The 17,742-nt window shown below is 43.6% G+C and overlaps 1 protein-coding gene across 1 annotated transcript in view; it reads left to right on the forward strand.

Moving 5' to 3' along the window:
* The window catches only part of rnf13 (ring finger protein 13), a 48,666-nt gene that overhangs the window by 6,209 nt on the left and 24,715 nt on the right, over window positions 1-17,742 (forward strand). The window contains exon 4 of the mRNA XM_069679750.1: window positions 8,448-8,570. Within this exon, the coding sequence (XP_069535851.1) occupies window positions 8,448-8,570 (123 nt within the window). The remainder of the gene's footprint in view (window positions 1-8,447; window positions 8,571-17,742) is intronic.

A 17,742-nucleotide genomic window follows, 5' to 3' on the forward strand; every position in this document is an offset into this window, starting at 1 on the left:
TCCTCTCCGCCGTGTGTGTGAGCACTCTGCATGCACAGCTTTCACTGCTGATTGGCTGTTACCCGTGCCATGGCTCTGCGTGTAACCAATCAGTGGTGTGGGTGGGACAATGCTGGAGTAGTGACTGCAGACAGAGAGGCGCGGCTGCATCAGATGCGTCAAAATGCCGAATATCGGCGCCAATAGTTGGTCTATCCCTAATGTTAATGTAATCTAATATCAGAAAGAGTTGGACTTTAAACTGAGATCAGAAAATATCGATTGAATATATTTATTAATGATTATTAATATTGTTCACCCCAAAGATGGGCTGTTTTGAATGATGTACCGCCTAGATCCAGGCTAACAGCAGGGATTATGGCACACACTCATGTTGCTCTGTACGTCTGTTAACGCATACTCGTCTTATGTAAGATTCTGTGTTATGAAAGCAGAGAAACAGCTAAGTCTCTCTGCAGACATCGCTCTTGTAAAATCACATGTAATCTTGGTGTAATTTTTCACCTCTCTTCTTGTTCTGCTGCCTGCTCGTCGAGGCAGAGAGCCATGCAGACATGCTGCCCTAGTCCCTGAGGGCTAAACTCAATCCGTCCATTTCCAAGTCTCCCCCCCCCCTCTGTCTGCGTCTGTCTGAGTGAGTTCTCTTTCAGCGAGCTGGTACAGACAGCAGCTGTGATTTGAGGCTGCACTCAGCAAGACTTTAATGTAAGAATGAATTATCCCAGACGAGGAGACGAGTAGAGAAGTTCCCATCTTCCTTATTGGACAAGCTGTAGATTTGCCTCGTCTGTGGAGCAGCGATAACAGTCTGAGCCACTTTTTTTTTTAAGGCTTCAAGATGTTTTGTTATGTTTCACTTTTTGCTTGGCAACCACCTGTCCTTTTCCTAATCTGATTTTGCTGCAAGGTAAATAATGTCAGGCGCTCCTGCAGCATGCAAGTAGCCTGGGGTGCAAAAAGTTTACTGCAAGAAAAATACGACTGGATAAAGACGCCTCTCTCTGCAAAAACATGCTGTCTGATTGTGGCCTAAATGTAATTTATAAAGCAGTTTGTAAATATGTAAATGATTTAACTTTTATGCTATAAACTCAGCTTACTTGTTGTAGCCTGGCAGAGCTGCAGCTGTATCATGCCCGGAGAAACGTTTGGCATCACAAGACAGCACAAACAAGTCTGTTGCCTGAGGAAACCCCGCAGGGATCAAGGTTTCAGACAGTCCCTTCCCTGTTTCCACGTACACAACCGGGCTGTTTATAAAGCAGCATCACAGAGCCCGTGTACACCCACAGCGTGATACAGATAACTTGTGGAATGTTGTTAAGTTTTATTTTGGGGGTCAAAGTGGAGTTAAATGTGGAAAAAAACGTTTGAATGTGTTCTTAAATTGTTGTGAAGAGTCTGGAGATTTAGCTCCTCTAGTTGGTCACAGTTGTTGGGAACCCGTCAGCCAGTTTCATTTTTTATACACATGTGAAAATAGGCTAAGAATCAGTACCCATCTTAAAATATCTGTTTTCCCTTTCGCTGCAAATTCTCTACACACCATTGGGCATTTCCATTTTTGTACCCGCTTTCACTTCTGCAATTATAGTCTGCTCTGTGGACAGGTTTTTAGAAAATATGCTCGGGTTTCCTTTGAAGAGTCTTTGTGGTTTGGATGGCGCAGCAACAGTTAAACAGGACCAGGTTTGACCAGTGGCGACGTCTCTGAAGCAAACGCTGACCTTGTGAAATATGTAGGACTAAAAATATAACCTGAAACTATTCCTTCTCCTGCATACAAGTAAAGCCTGGTGTAAACGTGAGAGTTGTTAATATTAACGTCTCTTCAGAGCTCTGATTGAAATCTTTAGGAAATAATTTGTTTATGCGATGCTTTCATAAATAGGCGACAGGAAACACTCCTCCCCTATCACATCAGGCCTTGAGGATAACATCACACATATGGAGGCTGAGTGCTTTGAGTGGGTTTCCACCATGCGTGCATTGGTTTGCTCCGGTTGCTCTAATGTCTTCCAGCAATTAAAGGTCATGCAGTTTAAAGCAGTGTGTTTTAAATGTCCTGCAGCAGTGATTGGGAGTGAACGGTCTGTCTGTGTTAGACCACTGTGTAGTTTGTAGTTGAATCAAATAGCAATTAGATACAGACGAAATAATCTTTAATCAAAGGCTGACTTTTTTAGCTTTAACACTGCCAGTTCAAGGCGGATTATTACGCCTCTGTTACGTTTCGTCTTCTATGTAGAACGCACGGAGGTATAATTTTGGGGCGAAGTCTTTCCGCCTCTGAGCCAGCATCGGAGGTAGTAACAGAGGCGAAACGGCGTCTGTGTAAACTGCAGAGCCTGCAGGGCAGAATAGCGCCGTGTGTATTTGACGCATGCGCTGTTTGTTTACACCTCGCGCGCGTTTTGCTTCCGCAACGCCGGAACATTATTTAAAAACACACACTGGGGCGGCTTACGCTGGCGTTGCGTGGTCCAATGTAAAACTACAAATGTGGCATGAGGACGGAGCTTCGTTACGGCGCTGAGGCGGAAAAAGGGCTACTGTATTGGGCTAAATTGAGCTAACTCGTTGTCATCCCTTGATCCAAGTTATATATTTGTATATTATTTTGTGTCAAAAGCTGCTCTTAACGGCATAAATGTCAGTCCATGCTACAAGGAATGAACTTTAAAAGCCTGGAGGGCCTTCAGAGTTCCCCTGAGGATCCCTGGACTCTACTTTACAGTTGGAAAGTTTAGTCCCAGGAACTACTCTTCAAGGAATGTCAAGGCTCCTTCAGCCAGGTTCAGGTTCCTTATTGTTTCCAACATAGTCCTAAAACAATCAGCTGACGTATGACAAAGTTATGACGTTATGATGTTTTATTTTTGCTCAATACTGTCTGGACTTTGATGTCAGTCCATCCATTGTGTGTTTCTTCTGTAACTCGCCTCAAGTGTTGAAGCACAATGAACCATACAAACATACTGTTTGATGCCCGCAGATCTTTATTAATAGAGGCTGAAATAAAAGCAATACAAACCCCACTCCTCAGGTTTCTTTAGCTTTAGTAAAGTACTCCCCCTAACAGGAATATTTGGGGGGTAAATGAATGTCTACTTTCTTGCGGTGGAAATGCGACTTTCAAGAACCACCTTTGTTTTTTTTATCGGGCCAGCAACAAGAAACATGAATCATCCTTTTCAGCAAACAATCAAGTCAGTTTTCTGCTTAGACAGGCTCAGTTTCATTTATGGTTTGTGATTACAATGAAGCACTTAAGTAGCTTCTTAATGCTCCTGTATGACTCGTGCGTCTGTTTCTGGTAATGACCTAATCACAGCCGTTTTCAGCAGATAGTGCTCATTCCCGTCAGTACCAGATGACTTACCAGCTCTATGAGGTACGCCTGGTTTCAGGCATTTCTTCTTCACTTCCTCCAACCACATTTACTTCTATAGTCTATAATTTGAGCCAGAAACAACCAACATTTTGCACATTTCCGGCTGCGTTTGGCCTCATTTCACTTGCATTGCTATCCAGGTTGAATGCAGTAACGGGATAAGTTTAAGTAAGAAGGCTAAAGGTCGCTCGTAGTAGATCTTGTGTTTATAAACCAGTAATGTAAAGTGCTCAGCGCTGAGAGCAAAGCAGGGTGGAAGTCGGTCTAAAAGTGAGCTCTGCATCTTCACCTGCTTCCTGATGTGGTTTTGCATTAGGTCAGAGCTATCGATGTGTTTTAGTTACAGTGGCTCTGAACATGAATGACTCTGACTGGATTCACACAAGCTTTAATCTGCTTACAGGAGGCCCCAGTCAGGCTAAAGCCACTCATTAATTTCTGTGTTGCTCTCAAAGTGAAGCCGAAGCAAATCTGCAAACAAGCCCGATAGTGATATTTTTAGTGATGGGATTAAGTGTGATCGCTGTGTAGTAATTTGGAAAAGTCCACTGGAGAAATCCCCCTCCTACTCCTCCTCCGTCATGACTTCTTCAAAAACAGTAAACCCTTCTGGCTTTGTCGGCACTTCAGTGCTGTATTAGTCCAACATGAGAGTGAAACAAGAAGAAAAGTCATTTGCACCTCAACCTCTGGATTTCTAAGAAAACATCTGAAGAAACTCAAAGACTAATTGTGAAAGAAATCTATGACTGAATGAGACACTCGTCAGTTTGCACGTAACCTTTTAGATACACTTTTATGAACACAATTGCTACCAAAAGAAGCATCAAGAGACGTCTCACTTAAGTGTTTGGATTGTCTGATTTTCCATGTTTTTCTCCGACAAAAAGCCTGTTAATTATAACTTCGGTCTGCAGCTACACAAGGGGCCACATTTATTCAAATCTGTACACACAAAACAGGACGCATGCATAAGCAGTCTTTTCGTCATATTTGTCCCTCGTACATCTGAATCATCCTGAAGTCATGCGCACGTGCATGAGCCTTCTGACAGTGCCTGCAATTTACTATGAAAGGCTTCCAACACAGCCCCAACCGCCTAGTTGGCAAATAAGATGACCAGCATTTAGTGGCTTTTTTGGGAGAAATGAAGGAGGCATTGAAGAAGCAGTTAAACAGGATGAAACAAAATTTTACTTCTGTGAACTTTGAAACTGTGAAATATTGTTTGATCAATGCAAAGCATTTAATGGTGTAAATTGTATCAAACTAGAAAAGCACAATTATCATATTTATTGAAATGTGCAGTGACAAACATTTACCAAAGATCAAACTAAATTAAAACTTAAAAAAAGGTTGTGGGGCGCCGGTGTAGTTGGGTTCAACTCTGACCCTCGGCCCCATGTAATCCCCACTCTCTCTTTCGACTCTATCCACTGTCATATGTAAAGTGCTAATCTCTAAGATTTCAGTTTTTGTTCTCTTTGGCGCCACCTATGGCGATAAACTGTAATTACGGGAGCACACTTCCCAGATATCCAGACAGTGCTGCATGTGTGACGTCCACGGTTGGCTCCGGTTGTAATTCTTGATTTTCCTCGCTGATGGTCGCTTTCCTTTTTAGACTGTTTGCCTTCATCTGAGCGTCAAATTAGTTTCTTTTTCTTTGGATTTTCACTTATTTGTTATAAGTTGTATCTGTAGTCTTCGATCTTTTCTTTGTTTGTTCAGACATAGTAGATTAATGTTTAGAGACCGGAAGAGCAGCTGCTTAGCTCCGCCTACCCTCTCTGGCAGACCAACCACTAACTGAGTGCTGCTTGTAATTTTTTCCATGAAAGTCTCCACAGACACCCTAGTGACTTAACAGACATTTATTTAATAATACTTTATTTGTCTATCCCTTTTCAAGACAGGAGCACAAGGTTCTTTCCAGAAATGTAAAAAATAACCTTAGAAAAAAAAGAAAAGTTGTAATTATTTTTTTTTAAGCAACACAGAATTAAAAACAAGAACAGGCAAACAACACGATAGAAATGTGTGAAATGGGACACAATGTAATCGGAGGGAGAGAGCAGGAAACTGCCACTTTATGAAAAGTAAAGAAGCCTGTGTCCACGTCAGTCCAAATGATGATTACAGTGTCCGTAAGTGGATTGAAGGTCAGAGTCTATAAAACCAAGACAGAGCATGAAGATACCTTTTGAACATAAATTACATCAAGACAAGATGGAGTAGATATGAAATGCTCTGAACTAAACTTCACGCTTTACACATAACACTTATCAGACTCAAAAGATTGTGTATGAGGTATGCATGGTGTAAAGCTTGTGCACAAGTTTGCACAATCTCACCGGCCTGTGGGTTTTTATACATTTGGAAACCTGTGCTGAAAGTAGCGCTTTTAAAGATGCTTAACAGTCCCCTGCCTGTGGATATTTAAACCTTGGCATTGGCATAAAGACATTTGCGATGCATGTGTGCAACTAACTGTCACGTCTCTCCTCACCGCTGTCTGTCCACTTCTCTCTCACGCTCACCACTGTTTCATTGTGAAAGTGGCTCACAAGCTAAAAGGCTAATTCAGCATCACATGCTCGATGAATAAGTTGCACTCATTTGGTGCTTTTCCAAATGTCGACACCTTGATCCAAGCCTAATGCAATACTATTTAATCTTTATTCCACTGTGTTTCCAAAGTACAATGAATGCACAGAAATGTGCACATGTGACGTTTGTTATAAGACATTCTCGCATTCATACTGGCGCATGCGCACAACAGAGCCTCATTTTCAGACAGTAGAGGGCACACAAAAAGCCTGTCACACTGCTTAAAGTCTGACAGAGCAGTGGTTTTATTATAACCAGTCTAAGGTTGTATATTAGAAGAGCTTGTCCTCTCATGTCCTTCCAGTCTGCATTTTCGGGGGGTTTCCCCTCCCTCCTCTGTTATTTCCTGTTTTTCACCGCCTGCCCTCATTCTGCCTTCTGCAGCTCTTTCAGGTGTGCCTTTATGCGTCTGTTCTGCCCAACAGAGGGCGCTCTTGCCACTTGTTTCACAGCCAGGAGCAGGAATGTGAGGCAGTAGCACAGTGATGTCATGCAGCAGCAGCAAGGCAGGGAGGAGGCACCCAGAGGTGACGGTGGAGGGTGATTCCTCACATGTTCCTCCTCCACCTTTCATGCATCAACACTTATTAATGCTGAACTCGAAGCAGACGGTCCATTCAGCCGCTGATATTGTCTCCCATTGGTTGGTTTGTGAATAGATTTGATGAGTCACTCTGGTAATTTTCCATATGTGGTGCAGCTGCTGTATTTGAGTCATGTCAGTGTGGCAGACAGGGAGATGCAGTCTCAGTCTGCTGCTGGCAGACACTAGCAGTGTGTGTGTGTGTGTGAGAGAGAAAGTGCTGACTCTCCTTGATATGCAGGCTGGGTTTTTTAAGCTATGGCTTTAAGAGAGAGAGAGAGAAATTGGCGGTAGAGTCCCAGAGCCCCTCAGCAAGCCAGCACTTCCTGTCTACCACCCTGCCTCCAACACACACACACACATATACGCACACACACACACACACGCAGTGGTGTTAGTTACACTTGCATAAGAGCATCAGGTATATCACATCAGGCCCCTCCCTCCCTCCCTCGTCTCTTGTGTATTCATCATCTTTTCTCCATTTCTCCGCTCTGCTCCTTCTCATCCGTCTGCCTCTTTTTGTTTTCACCTTTCTATTTTCGTCTCCATCCACCCGTGTTTTTTTTTTTTTTTTTCCCTCTCCCTCTTTTGTCTGCGTTACAGTGAGCGTCTGATTCACCCTGCCTCCATATTTGTGTCTTCTGCCGTTTCCGCCTCTGTTCTCCTTCCCTTTATCACTCTGTCAGCCTCTCCGTCTAACCCTCTCTTCTCACTATCTGCCTCTCATCAGTCACTTCAAAAGCTGCTGCTGGAAATGGGACTAAGACAGGAAGCAGAGAGAGAGAGAGAGAGAGAGAGATTGGATTTACAAAGAGTTTTTAAGGACAAACTAAGGCCCTGACAATCTGAAAGCACCACCATCAGAGCTCTGTTCCTTCTGATGCAAAAACATGCAGCTCTTTATGGCCATATAAAGACGCATCATTTGAATGTGTTAATATGTCATGTATTCATTATGAATGTGACATTTATGTTTGATTTGCCGTTCTTACATCTCGGGCTGCAGCAGAACTAGAGTCTTGTTTTTTTTTAATCAGTGGTTCTGATGGATTTTGTTAATCTGGAAGCACAAAGATGCTCAGACGCTGGATCAGGGAGCTGACACTGGGTCTTTGGATGTAACTGTTTTGTGTCGAGCCGATTTAAAAGCGTACAGGCTCCAAAATCTGACAAAACAGAAATGACTGCGTTGTACTTATAAAAGGTTTTTAAAATCTTTCGTCATGTGTCATTTTTGTGGTGCATAGTGATTTTAAAAGTAACTTTCAGCCAGTGACTTGCCTACTTTCAATTAAACATCTAATTTAAACATAGTTTGCATGTTCTCCCCGTGCATGCGTGGGTTACCTCCTGATACTACGGCCTCCTCCCACAGTCCAAAGACATCCTCCCTAGTGTGAGCGTGAAAGGTTGTCTGTCTCTATGAACAGGATAAGCGCTATAGATAAGGGACGGATGGATAACACAAGCAAACTAAGCAAGCAAAACCGGTTTAGATATGATCTGTGGTACCTCAGAGGTGGGAGAAAGTAGGCTAACGACCAGTAATGCCACTTTAAGTCTGCAGACCTTCATTTTACCGGCCCCGACTGTCCAGTGTATCTGTTCTTTTTCTTTGTCAGCAATATAATACTTTAATTACTGCTCTGTTTGATCAGTTTGTTGTTCTCAGATTGTTTGAATGTTTGATGTTTAATTTATTAATGAAAAGATTTCTCTCTGTTAATAAAAGATATCTTATTTTGAAAAATGCTGATGATTGTTTAACTTCCTGGAATGACATTTTGCTTGAAGCTGCTTGTAAGTCACTCGTGTATTTCTCTCACCATGTCACAACTTATGATGTCATCCCTGCAGGGCTTCCTGATTGGAGCGCGGCCAGAAAATGCGTGCGAGCCCATCGAGCCCCCTCCGAGGGATAACCTGACGGGCGCGTTCATCGTCCTCATCAAGCGCTTCGACTGCAACTTTGACATCAAGGTAGAGTGTTTACACGCCTGGCTGTATGTGTGTGTAGTCACTGTTAGAAGTAGACGTCCTTTCTTACTACATAACATCAAACCCTGAATCCACCAAACCATCTCTGGATGTAAATTTAAGCATAATATAACCAGCTATATTCTGACATCGTACTGCTTCGATGGTTGATTTATGGCCCTTTTCTTTCACTAACAGGCTTCCAGTGTTTGTTTATTGAAAGTCTGTTTCATTAATGCCGTTTAAATGCACAGAAACACATGGATGTAATTGAGACCATCATTTGTTTCAGCAGCTGTTAATTTATGAAGGCAAGCTGCCAAACTATAACAGTGTTTGCGAGGATCTGTACACAGATGCGTGTTCCTCGCACTGCATTTATATCAGCGGCTGCTGTTTTGGAGTCAGTTTCACTCTGGCTCTTAGATCAGCTGGTTTGGATAAGAAAAAACAGGAAGTGGCTATTTCCCTCAATACAATTTCCTGCATAAGAATGATTCCCTCTCTGCGGCCACCGCCTTTCTCCTCTCCTGCTGCTGACTGTTGCATGTGTAATGCTGATCTGGAGTTGGAGTTGTGTTTGTCTAATACGTCAGCGAAGCGGTTGAGAGATGAAGAGAGCTGATTTTCATTAGTCAAGTGAGGCACCAGGCTGTGTGCAGAGCAGAGGGAGGGGGGAGCGTGTTGGGAGTGTTGCCTTGTGGAAGAGATAGATGTTGAGACAGGAAGATGAAAAGAGGGAGAAGTGTGTGTTGTGTTGCCCATAAACACAAAGCATCTCACCTTTGTTAAAGCCTACCTAACTTCAGACACAGTGCCTATAAATTCACCATGAATAGTTTCAAATGGGTCAGTGGAAGATTTGATGCCACTGTCAGTCAAAGCTGGTGTTCTCTTTAATCGACAGAAGCAATAATGTTTGAAATTGGCGCCATAGCTGTGGAGAAAGTTGTACAAACAGCTCGTGGTTTCGCCCATTCTACATTCCTACAACACCCAGCGTGCATTGCGCCCCTCCCTCTGACAGGAACGGCCCAGTGAGAGATGCTGGACTGAAATACTGCTGCTTTCAAGTCAAGGACATTGATCGCTGCGGGGAATGGCTCAGAGCTTTGCAGAATCCGAAATACGATGAGAATATACCGGTGGATCGTCTAAAAAATCTTCAGGTCCGCAGTCTACATTTCAAACCTGACGATTTTGAACGAGACATGACATCGGAGGCGGACGTCCTAAATTGAGGAAGTGTCGTTTAGCAAGCTCCCTGGAAAACCTCCGCCAGACTACATAAAATGCATCACCTGGTGGAGGTTTTCCAGGGCCCATTGGAGAAGCGGATAGCGTCCTCCAAAGGCACACAGCAAAACTGCATTACATCACCTCCCCATGACAGCATGATAGGACTGAGGTTGAAAATCAGCAAACTGGCCCTCTAAAATATCTCAATAAAGCATAAAGAACATAAAACATGTCCTTTTAGGAATGATATATTTCTTGTTACAAAATTTAAAGACATTAACTGTAGAGACATTTTGCAGGATCTGCAGACACCCTGAATTGTTGACGGATACTTCAGATGTGTACACATTTCAGATCCCCTGTGATTAGAAAAACTTGTGCTATGAACAACCGATAAAATAAGCAAAAGAGTTGACAGCTTGTGAATAGAGTTGATACAGTATCCTTTCCTGACTCTTGTGGATGATTTGTGCTCTAAAATGATTCAAAGTGACGTTTTTGCACTGAAGGAAACTAAAACTGTCCAGAAGCAGGAAACACCGGGCCGTATCTCAGTTTCTTTGATGTTTCCTAAACCCTCTGTTTTTCACGGATTCAAAGGAAAACAGAAAAAGGAAAAGTAAGGAGAGAGAGGTGAGGGGAGAAAAGGGGGCGAGGATTAAGAGAGCGTGAGCATGGATGAGTAATGGGGTGAAAGAGAGGAAAGCATGCAGCCTCCTGGCGTCTTTCTCTCTGCCTTCTTTTTCTCAAACTCTAAACTTTTTAAGTCCTACCTTTTCCCTTTTTTCTCTCTCTGGTTCTTCACTTCCACATTTCCTGTCTGTCCCTCTTTTTTAAACTATTTATTTCCCATCTTTCCCGCTCGCTCTTTTTTTCCCCCCTCTGTTGTAGCTCTGCAGCAGCCGTACAGCCTTATAAGGCCTGACTGCATCACACTGATAGAAACATGTTGACAGACACGGCGGTGAGGTGTTCCCTTTAGCTGGAGTGTAACCAGACTCTGCTGCACATAGCTGTGTGTCAGACATGCTCACAATTTATATACAACACACACACACAGCAGTCTCTCTGAACTATACCAGATTTGCCTTTTAACCTCCTGCGACCCTCCACGGAGCAGATTTCACTTGTCGTTTTCTCAGATTTTCATGCCGATGAGGTCTGGATTACATTTTGTGTATAATCGTGTTTTTGTTAGAATGTATTTGTCATCAACATCTATTTCACTTTCAAAGTCAATTCATACAATGAGGCCAAGTTGATTTGTTTTTTTAGTTTGTTATCGAGGAAAAAACGCAGGAAAAGTAGCTTCTCTAGTCTGTGGGAACGTTTTTAAAATGCAGAAGAGTCTTACTAGGAAAGGTCCAGGAGCTAAATGGTTAACATTCACACCATGAAACCACAATGGTTTGACCTGTTCTGGAATCTCCCTGCATTTCCTGCCGGTATCACCACATGACCAAAATAAAAGCACAATGCCAAAAATAAAACATTTCAAAACCTGAGAGTAAAGTGAACTAAACAGTTTTACAGATGTGCCTTTTAAAATGACAGCATCGCTAACTCATAAAGATGCTAACAAAAACTAGCTTGAAAAGGCAAACCTGTCTCCATCTATTATCTATACTGCGTCTCCTGTTCAGGGTTGCGGGGAGCCTGGAGCCAATCCCAGCTGTGATTGGGCGAGAGACAGACTGAATGAGTAATAGATTCAATAAAGACCGAACTGCCGTAACATCTTCACTGTTTACTAACGGGCGTGTTTGTGACATCAGATGGTGACTCAGCAGAAAAGAGACTGAAAGCAGGATACTTCACTGGCAATGGGAACAGAGACAATCGGCATCTATGAGCGGGTCTTCCCAGGTCTGAAAAACCTGCGTCAATGCGCTAAATTTAGGTGTGAAAGGGGTAATAGAGACAGACAACCTTTCACGCTCACATTCACACCTACGGGCAATTTAGAGTCACCAATGAACCTAAGGAGCATGTCTCTTTAAATAACATAACAAAGAGTACGTGTCTCGAGACAACTTTGGTTATGATTTGGCGCTATACAAATAAACTTGATTGATTTGATTGATTGATTTGGACTGTTGGAGGAAGCCGTAGTACCCGGGGGGAACAGAAATGTTCGCTAGGTCTGAGACTACTACCAGGAACCTTCTAGCCACTGCACCACCATGCAGCCCGAGGCACACCTAGTACTATTATAAGTATTATTTTAATGGAAACTAGTTGCTGTCTCTTCTTCTCCTCTCCACTTCTGTACCTTCTTTCCAGTCTCTTTTTCCCCTCTCCCTGTCTTTCATTTCCTCCTCTCTGTCTCTCATATTTCCCCCTCTCTCTCAAATTGTAATTCAAAGAAGCTTTATTGGCACAAACACATAGAACAAGTATTGGCAAAGTGGCACAAACAGGAAAAAGTACAGCTTTCAAGATGAAAAAAGCGAAACATTTCATCGACATTAAAGTGTAAAAACAATATAAAACCATGTCAGCAACACAACAGGAAGCACCCTCCCTTACTCACACACGCACACACTCACACACACGGTTTGTCACCAGCATTCAGCGGTCTACCTTGAATCCCTCTCTCCCTCTCTCTCTCTCTCTCACACACTCCCTCCCTCCCTCTCCGCCGGCCGCAGTTCCCTCCAGAAGCTGCAGGGAAACAAAGGAATAATAGATTCCATCTTGACTGAGACGACGCGCTCGTGTGTGTGTGTGTGTGTGTGTTTCTGTCTGAGTGTGTGTGTTACGGGGCCGTCACCCCCAGCAGGCGCGCTGTCTTTTCCCATCTGCAGCATTACAGCATTGTCGCCATTAGCATCCAGCGAGGAACGGTGCTGAGTTTTTATGGATCTGTGGCCGTAATGGGCAATAAAGAGGACACTCAGCCACTTAACCCTCCGTCAAGTGTGCGCTCGAGTGTGTGTGTGTGTGTGTGTGTGTGTGTGTGTGTGTGAGAGAGAGAGAGAGAGAGAGAGAGAGGGTGTGTGTGTGTTGCGATAAGACATGACGGAGAGGAGGTCCAATGTCGCTGGAGAGTGTTTGAGATGGGGAGGGGTGAAGTGAAGGGGTGTTAATAGGCATACTCACCCTTTTTTGTGTGTGTGTGTGTGTGTGTGAGAGAGAGAGAGAGAGACAGAGACATAGAGAGAGAGAGAGCATTCCTCTGTGGTTATTCCCTGGAGAGAGAGAGACAGGGTTTGCACTTCCTGTACACTGTACTCTGGGATTCTTTGAGGTGGGGGTTCTCATTTTTGACCTTTGACCTTTCTGGGAGGGAGGGGGGTGAACAGGAAACCTGATACTCTTTTCCTCCCCTCTCCCTCCCATGAACACCCCTTCATGCCCCTTCATGAGTCTTTGCAGCCTGTCTGTCAGTCCCTGTTCTGCCCTCGTAACACACACACACACACACACACACACGGACAGCAGGTCTACATACATTGAGACATAATGTCCTGGTTATATAACATGCACTGATATGTCCGTCTCTGTCGGAACACGTTTTTCTGCTCTTTCTTCTCTTTCTTATATCCGCTGCCTCTCCCTCACAGTCTCTCTCTGCTGCCCTCTATCTGTCTCTTCTGTCACTGTTCATTTCCTCTTCTTGTATTTTATCCAAACTAGCTCCATTTTTTAAACAATATACCGAAACAGCAGGAAAAAAAGATGCAAACACTGACATGTGACATATCCTGATCTTAGAAGCAATAAATGCAAAGCAAACATTTGCTTATTTATACATCCTGTAGGTACGTTGTGCTTCCTGTCCCACATTCCCTGTCTGTCCCGCTGTGTTTTCTGCTCTCTACTAACTCCTGAGGGAAATGTCTGACTCTTTTTGCTGTTTGATTCTCTGCTAGAAGGTGGTGTAAATTGGGTTTTTAGACCTTTTTTTTCTCCTAAAGCAGCTGCTTTCCAACCAAAGAATGCTGTTAAAGCAGTGACAGTGAAACCTATACAGCAACAACCTCAATAGCTAAACAGTCAGCTGACACTTGCTAAAAGCAGGCTGCAGATTCAGGTGCTTTTTCTCTATACGTATCCATAATTATAGCTGCTGAAAAGGAGCATATATCAGTGTTGGGATTATTCATTACTGCCAGTGTTGTGTATTGTTTAAAAGCACACAGTTGCAGGTAGAAATGACAGCTTATTGTCCAGTGGAAAACTCCCCGGCTCTGACCTCAGGTCAGGCTGAGAGACGGTCTGAAACTTGCCTGGCACAGAGAGGTCAGACTAAACTTCCAGTCTGGTTGAAATGCTTTTTGTCCTTTCAGGAAGCTGTGAAGTTTGTTCGACAGGGCGGAGATCAGGCATCACACTCTGAACAATCTCTCATTCAACATTTACCATAAGAGTTCACTGTAGCACTTTCCAATCAAGATATAGGCTATACCAACATAACAAGAAACTGCATAGGATACGTTTGAAATAATGTATTATTTTTATGGAAATGCAGTCATCATCTTTTAAATATTCATCATATTATTTCAGTCAGAATCAAAATGTTGGAACTTATGAGCTTTCGAGTACAATATCGTCTCTGCGAGCCAAAACTAACTTCTCAGGGCCTGTAGCGCAGCCAGAGGGGAAGGATAACGGACATCTGGCCAAGACTTCCCTTTTCCATGCGTTAATTAAAAGCTGGTCTTCAAAAACTAACAAAGGTTCACTTACAAAATATTGAAAATTTACACAGGTTATCTCAAAGATCTCTGTTTCATTCTCTTTGGCGGCACCTATAGTGATAAACGGTAATTGCGGGAGCACACTTCCCAGATATCCAGACAGTGTTGCATGTGTGACGTCCACGGTTGGCTCCGGTTGTAACTCTTGATTTTCCTCGCTGACGGTCGCTTTCCTGTTTAGACTGTTTGCTTCATCTGAGCGTCAAATTTGTTTCTTTTTCTTTGGATTTTCACTTATTTTTGAAGTTGTATCTGTAGTCATCAATCTTTTCTTTTTTTTTGTTCAGCCATAGTAGATTACTGTTTACTCGCAACACTTGCAGAGACCAGAGAAGCAGCTGCTTAGCTCCGCCTACCCTCTCTGGCAGACCAACCACTGCTGGGTGATGGAAACCGCGTCACTAACTGGGTGCCGCTTGTGATTTTCTCTGCAAAAGTCGGCATAGACACCCAGTCTGTAATACTGCAAATGCAAAAGGCTTTCATCAGTGGGCCATAGGCTCAATCACCATTGTGTTACCTCATTCGGTGGTAGATAGTGACTTAACAGACATTTATTTTTTAAATCTTCAAGATTATTACTTTAAACTCCATCACTGTAACCATATAGCTGTGATTATACACCTAAAATAATGTAAATTAATTATTGCTCAATAAACTTTTTGTCTACACCTCACCTTATATTTCCAAATAATTTACTTCCTGCATAATAAAGACACTTATTTCTTCAAACCAAAGATGGAGAAAAGCCAAAACTGTGTGCTGTGACTTGTTTGGTAAGTCAAGACAGTGAGGCTGTGTAGCATCAAGGCAGACCATGTTTAACTTTTAGTATTAGTAGCGAGAGGAAAGAGGAAATGGGCTGCAAAAAAGCAAAAAAATCGTGATGTCATTTCCATCCATGATCATGCCGTGATTGACAGCAGATACCTCCAGTTAAAATGTGTAGCTGGAGGCCGGTCAAGGGGGAGAAAATGGTACAAAGATGAGGGTTAAAGTCCAACAGCTTATCAGTAGGTGTAGCTTCTTCTCCTTAACTTTATCATCATCATATCAAACCTGTGTGCAGAGCTGTTGACGAGCTGGGAGGGGTCACACGGATCTGATTTTCTCAGTAACAGTATAATCTGCCCCGTCAGCCTCCGTGGACGTGTTCCCTCTTCTGATGTCACTTTGCTTTTACCAGCGAGCTCACGTTAGTCAGCGTTTGTTCTGCTGGCTGGTCATTTCCCATCCTACCTTTCCTTCCTACCTAGTGCACTTTATTATGCGGCCTGATTGTGCTGCGGTGACCTCACAGCCCCCGAGGTACACGCACACACACACACACACACGCGCGCGCACAGGCCTCAGTCTGTACTCAAACAATGATCTAGCATCCTGCAAACGCTCACTCAGTCTCATGACAGGGTATGACTATGGCTGACTGGATGTATGACTAGCTCGAGTGTGTGTGAGAGAGAGAGAGAGAGGGAGGGAGAGAGAGAGGGAGAAAGAGGGCATATCTCATTTGGCTGTGTCCTTTTTTCTGAGCTGTTGTTTTGTCTGTTGCAATTTGTTGTGGCAACAAACAGCTTAGCCTGCTCCCTTTTTTGCCTATAGGGCACGCACACACGCACACGCACACCCTCATGACCTACACACAATGACACAAACACCTTGTACATACGCGTACAGATCAAACTCGTTAAATTCTTCCGACTTTAAAATGTTTTTACACTTTATCGTTTCCTCACCTTCAGGCGCTTTTTAAAATCACAGTAACACACACACCCTCATACACACAGCGCTGATTTGGCTACAAACACTGTGACATTCGGCTCAACTTTGCACACACTTTTAGCTGGAAGTATGGAAGTAAGAACGGCTTCATTTATGTCAAACTTGCCCCAAATTGGACGATTAAAACGTTTAAATAGAAATATGAACCCGTTGTGGAAAGATAAATCCCTATCGTTACCTCTGACACACCTGAAGTGCAAATATAGTCCTCTTTACACATAGAGCAGTGAGTTGCATGCATTGCAGCTGTGCAGTGTTATCAGTGTACACAGCCTCTCCCTGCAGTTTGCAGTTTTATTGAACTCTTTATCTCATCAGCCGCCTGAACCTTGAAACTAAAATCCTCCTCGGCTCAGTGCTGCATTCCTCCGAAACACCGAGGAGGAAGGGTGGGAGGAAGGAGATGGAGGGAAGAGAGAGAGAGTAACAGCAGGAGGGGAGGAAACACAGGAGAAGTTGGTCGTTTGGGTGATATAACGAGGGGTAACGAGGGCAGGGAGGAGGAGGGTAAATTTAGAGAAGAGGTAAGGAGGGAAGAGGAAGAGAAAGAAGGGGGAGGGAGGGGAACTGAGAGCGGAGGGGAGGTAAAAGAGGAAGGTCGGCGGGAGGGGGGAGGGGGGAGCTTGCAGAGAGGAAGAGAGAAAGGGGAGCGTGAGGAGGCATTAGGGTTAATGAGAGGATGGGAGAAGGAATAAGTAGATATGAAGAGGGGGAGGAGAGAGAGGCAGTTAAGGGAGGAGGAAATGAGGAGCTGATAGGGAGCTGCTGTCCAAACAGTGATGGAGCAGAGCTCAGCTGTATCCGATACAGTTTAGGTAAATTCAGACCAGCGGAGGTGGAGTTTTACCGACCTAAAAAACAGACTATTCTTTTAATGCAAAATGATCAAATCAAGTGCTCCCCCCCTGAGGACTCAGTAGGTTTATTTTGGGCAACATACAGCATGTCATTTTTTTCTTGTCTTGCTTTGTTCAGGCTAGGAGAAGAGGAAAGGATGAGGAGGAGTAAGGAGACAGGTATGCAGGGACAAGAGGATGAATTAGGATTGAGGTCAGGTAGGCCAAGCCCTAATACGGGCGGCAGGATGTTTTACCAGCGATTAGCAGCGGCAGTAAAAATGAGCAGCAATGCAATTCCAATTTGGGGCTTATATCTGATTTGGGGTCACTGTTCATATCTATTTTAGAATGTGACCCAGGTAAGATGTCAGTGTGAACAGAATATGATTTAAAAAAGACACGTGTGCACAAACAACAATAACAAAAGACGTCACATCATATACGTTTTCCGTAAAACACGGATGGCTCTCGGGCGTTGGGACTTTGGATGTGCAGAAACTTTTGTGCAAGTAAGCCACATCTCCATCAGAGACGGGTAAAACGCATTACCCTTTGCCTTATCTGTAACACTCTGCGATATGAGCCTTCTACTTTTGATTGCATAGAGGGATC

Source organism: Semicossyphus pulcher, unplaced genomic scaffold (assembly GCF_022749685.1).
Source record: "Semicossyphus pulcher isolate SPU_LCO1_2020_fin unplaced genomic scaffold, fSemPul1.0.p SCAF_4, whole genome shotgun sequence".
Taxonomy (NCBI): domain Eukaryota; kingdom Metazoa; phylum Chordata; class Actinopteri; order Labriformes; family Labridae; genus Semicossyphus; species Semicossyphus pulcher.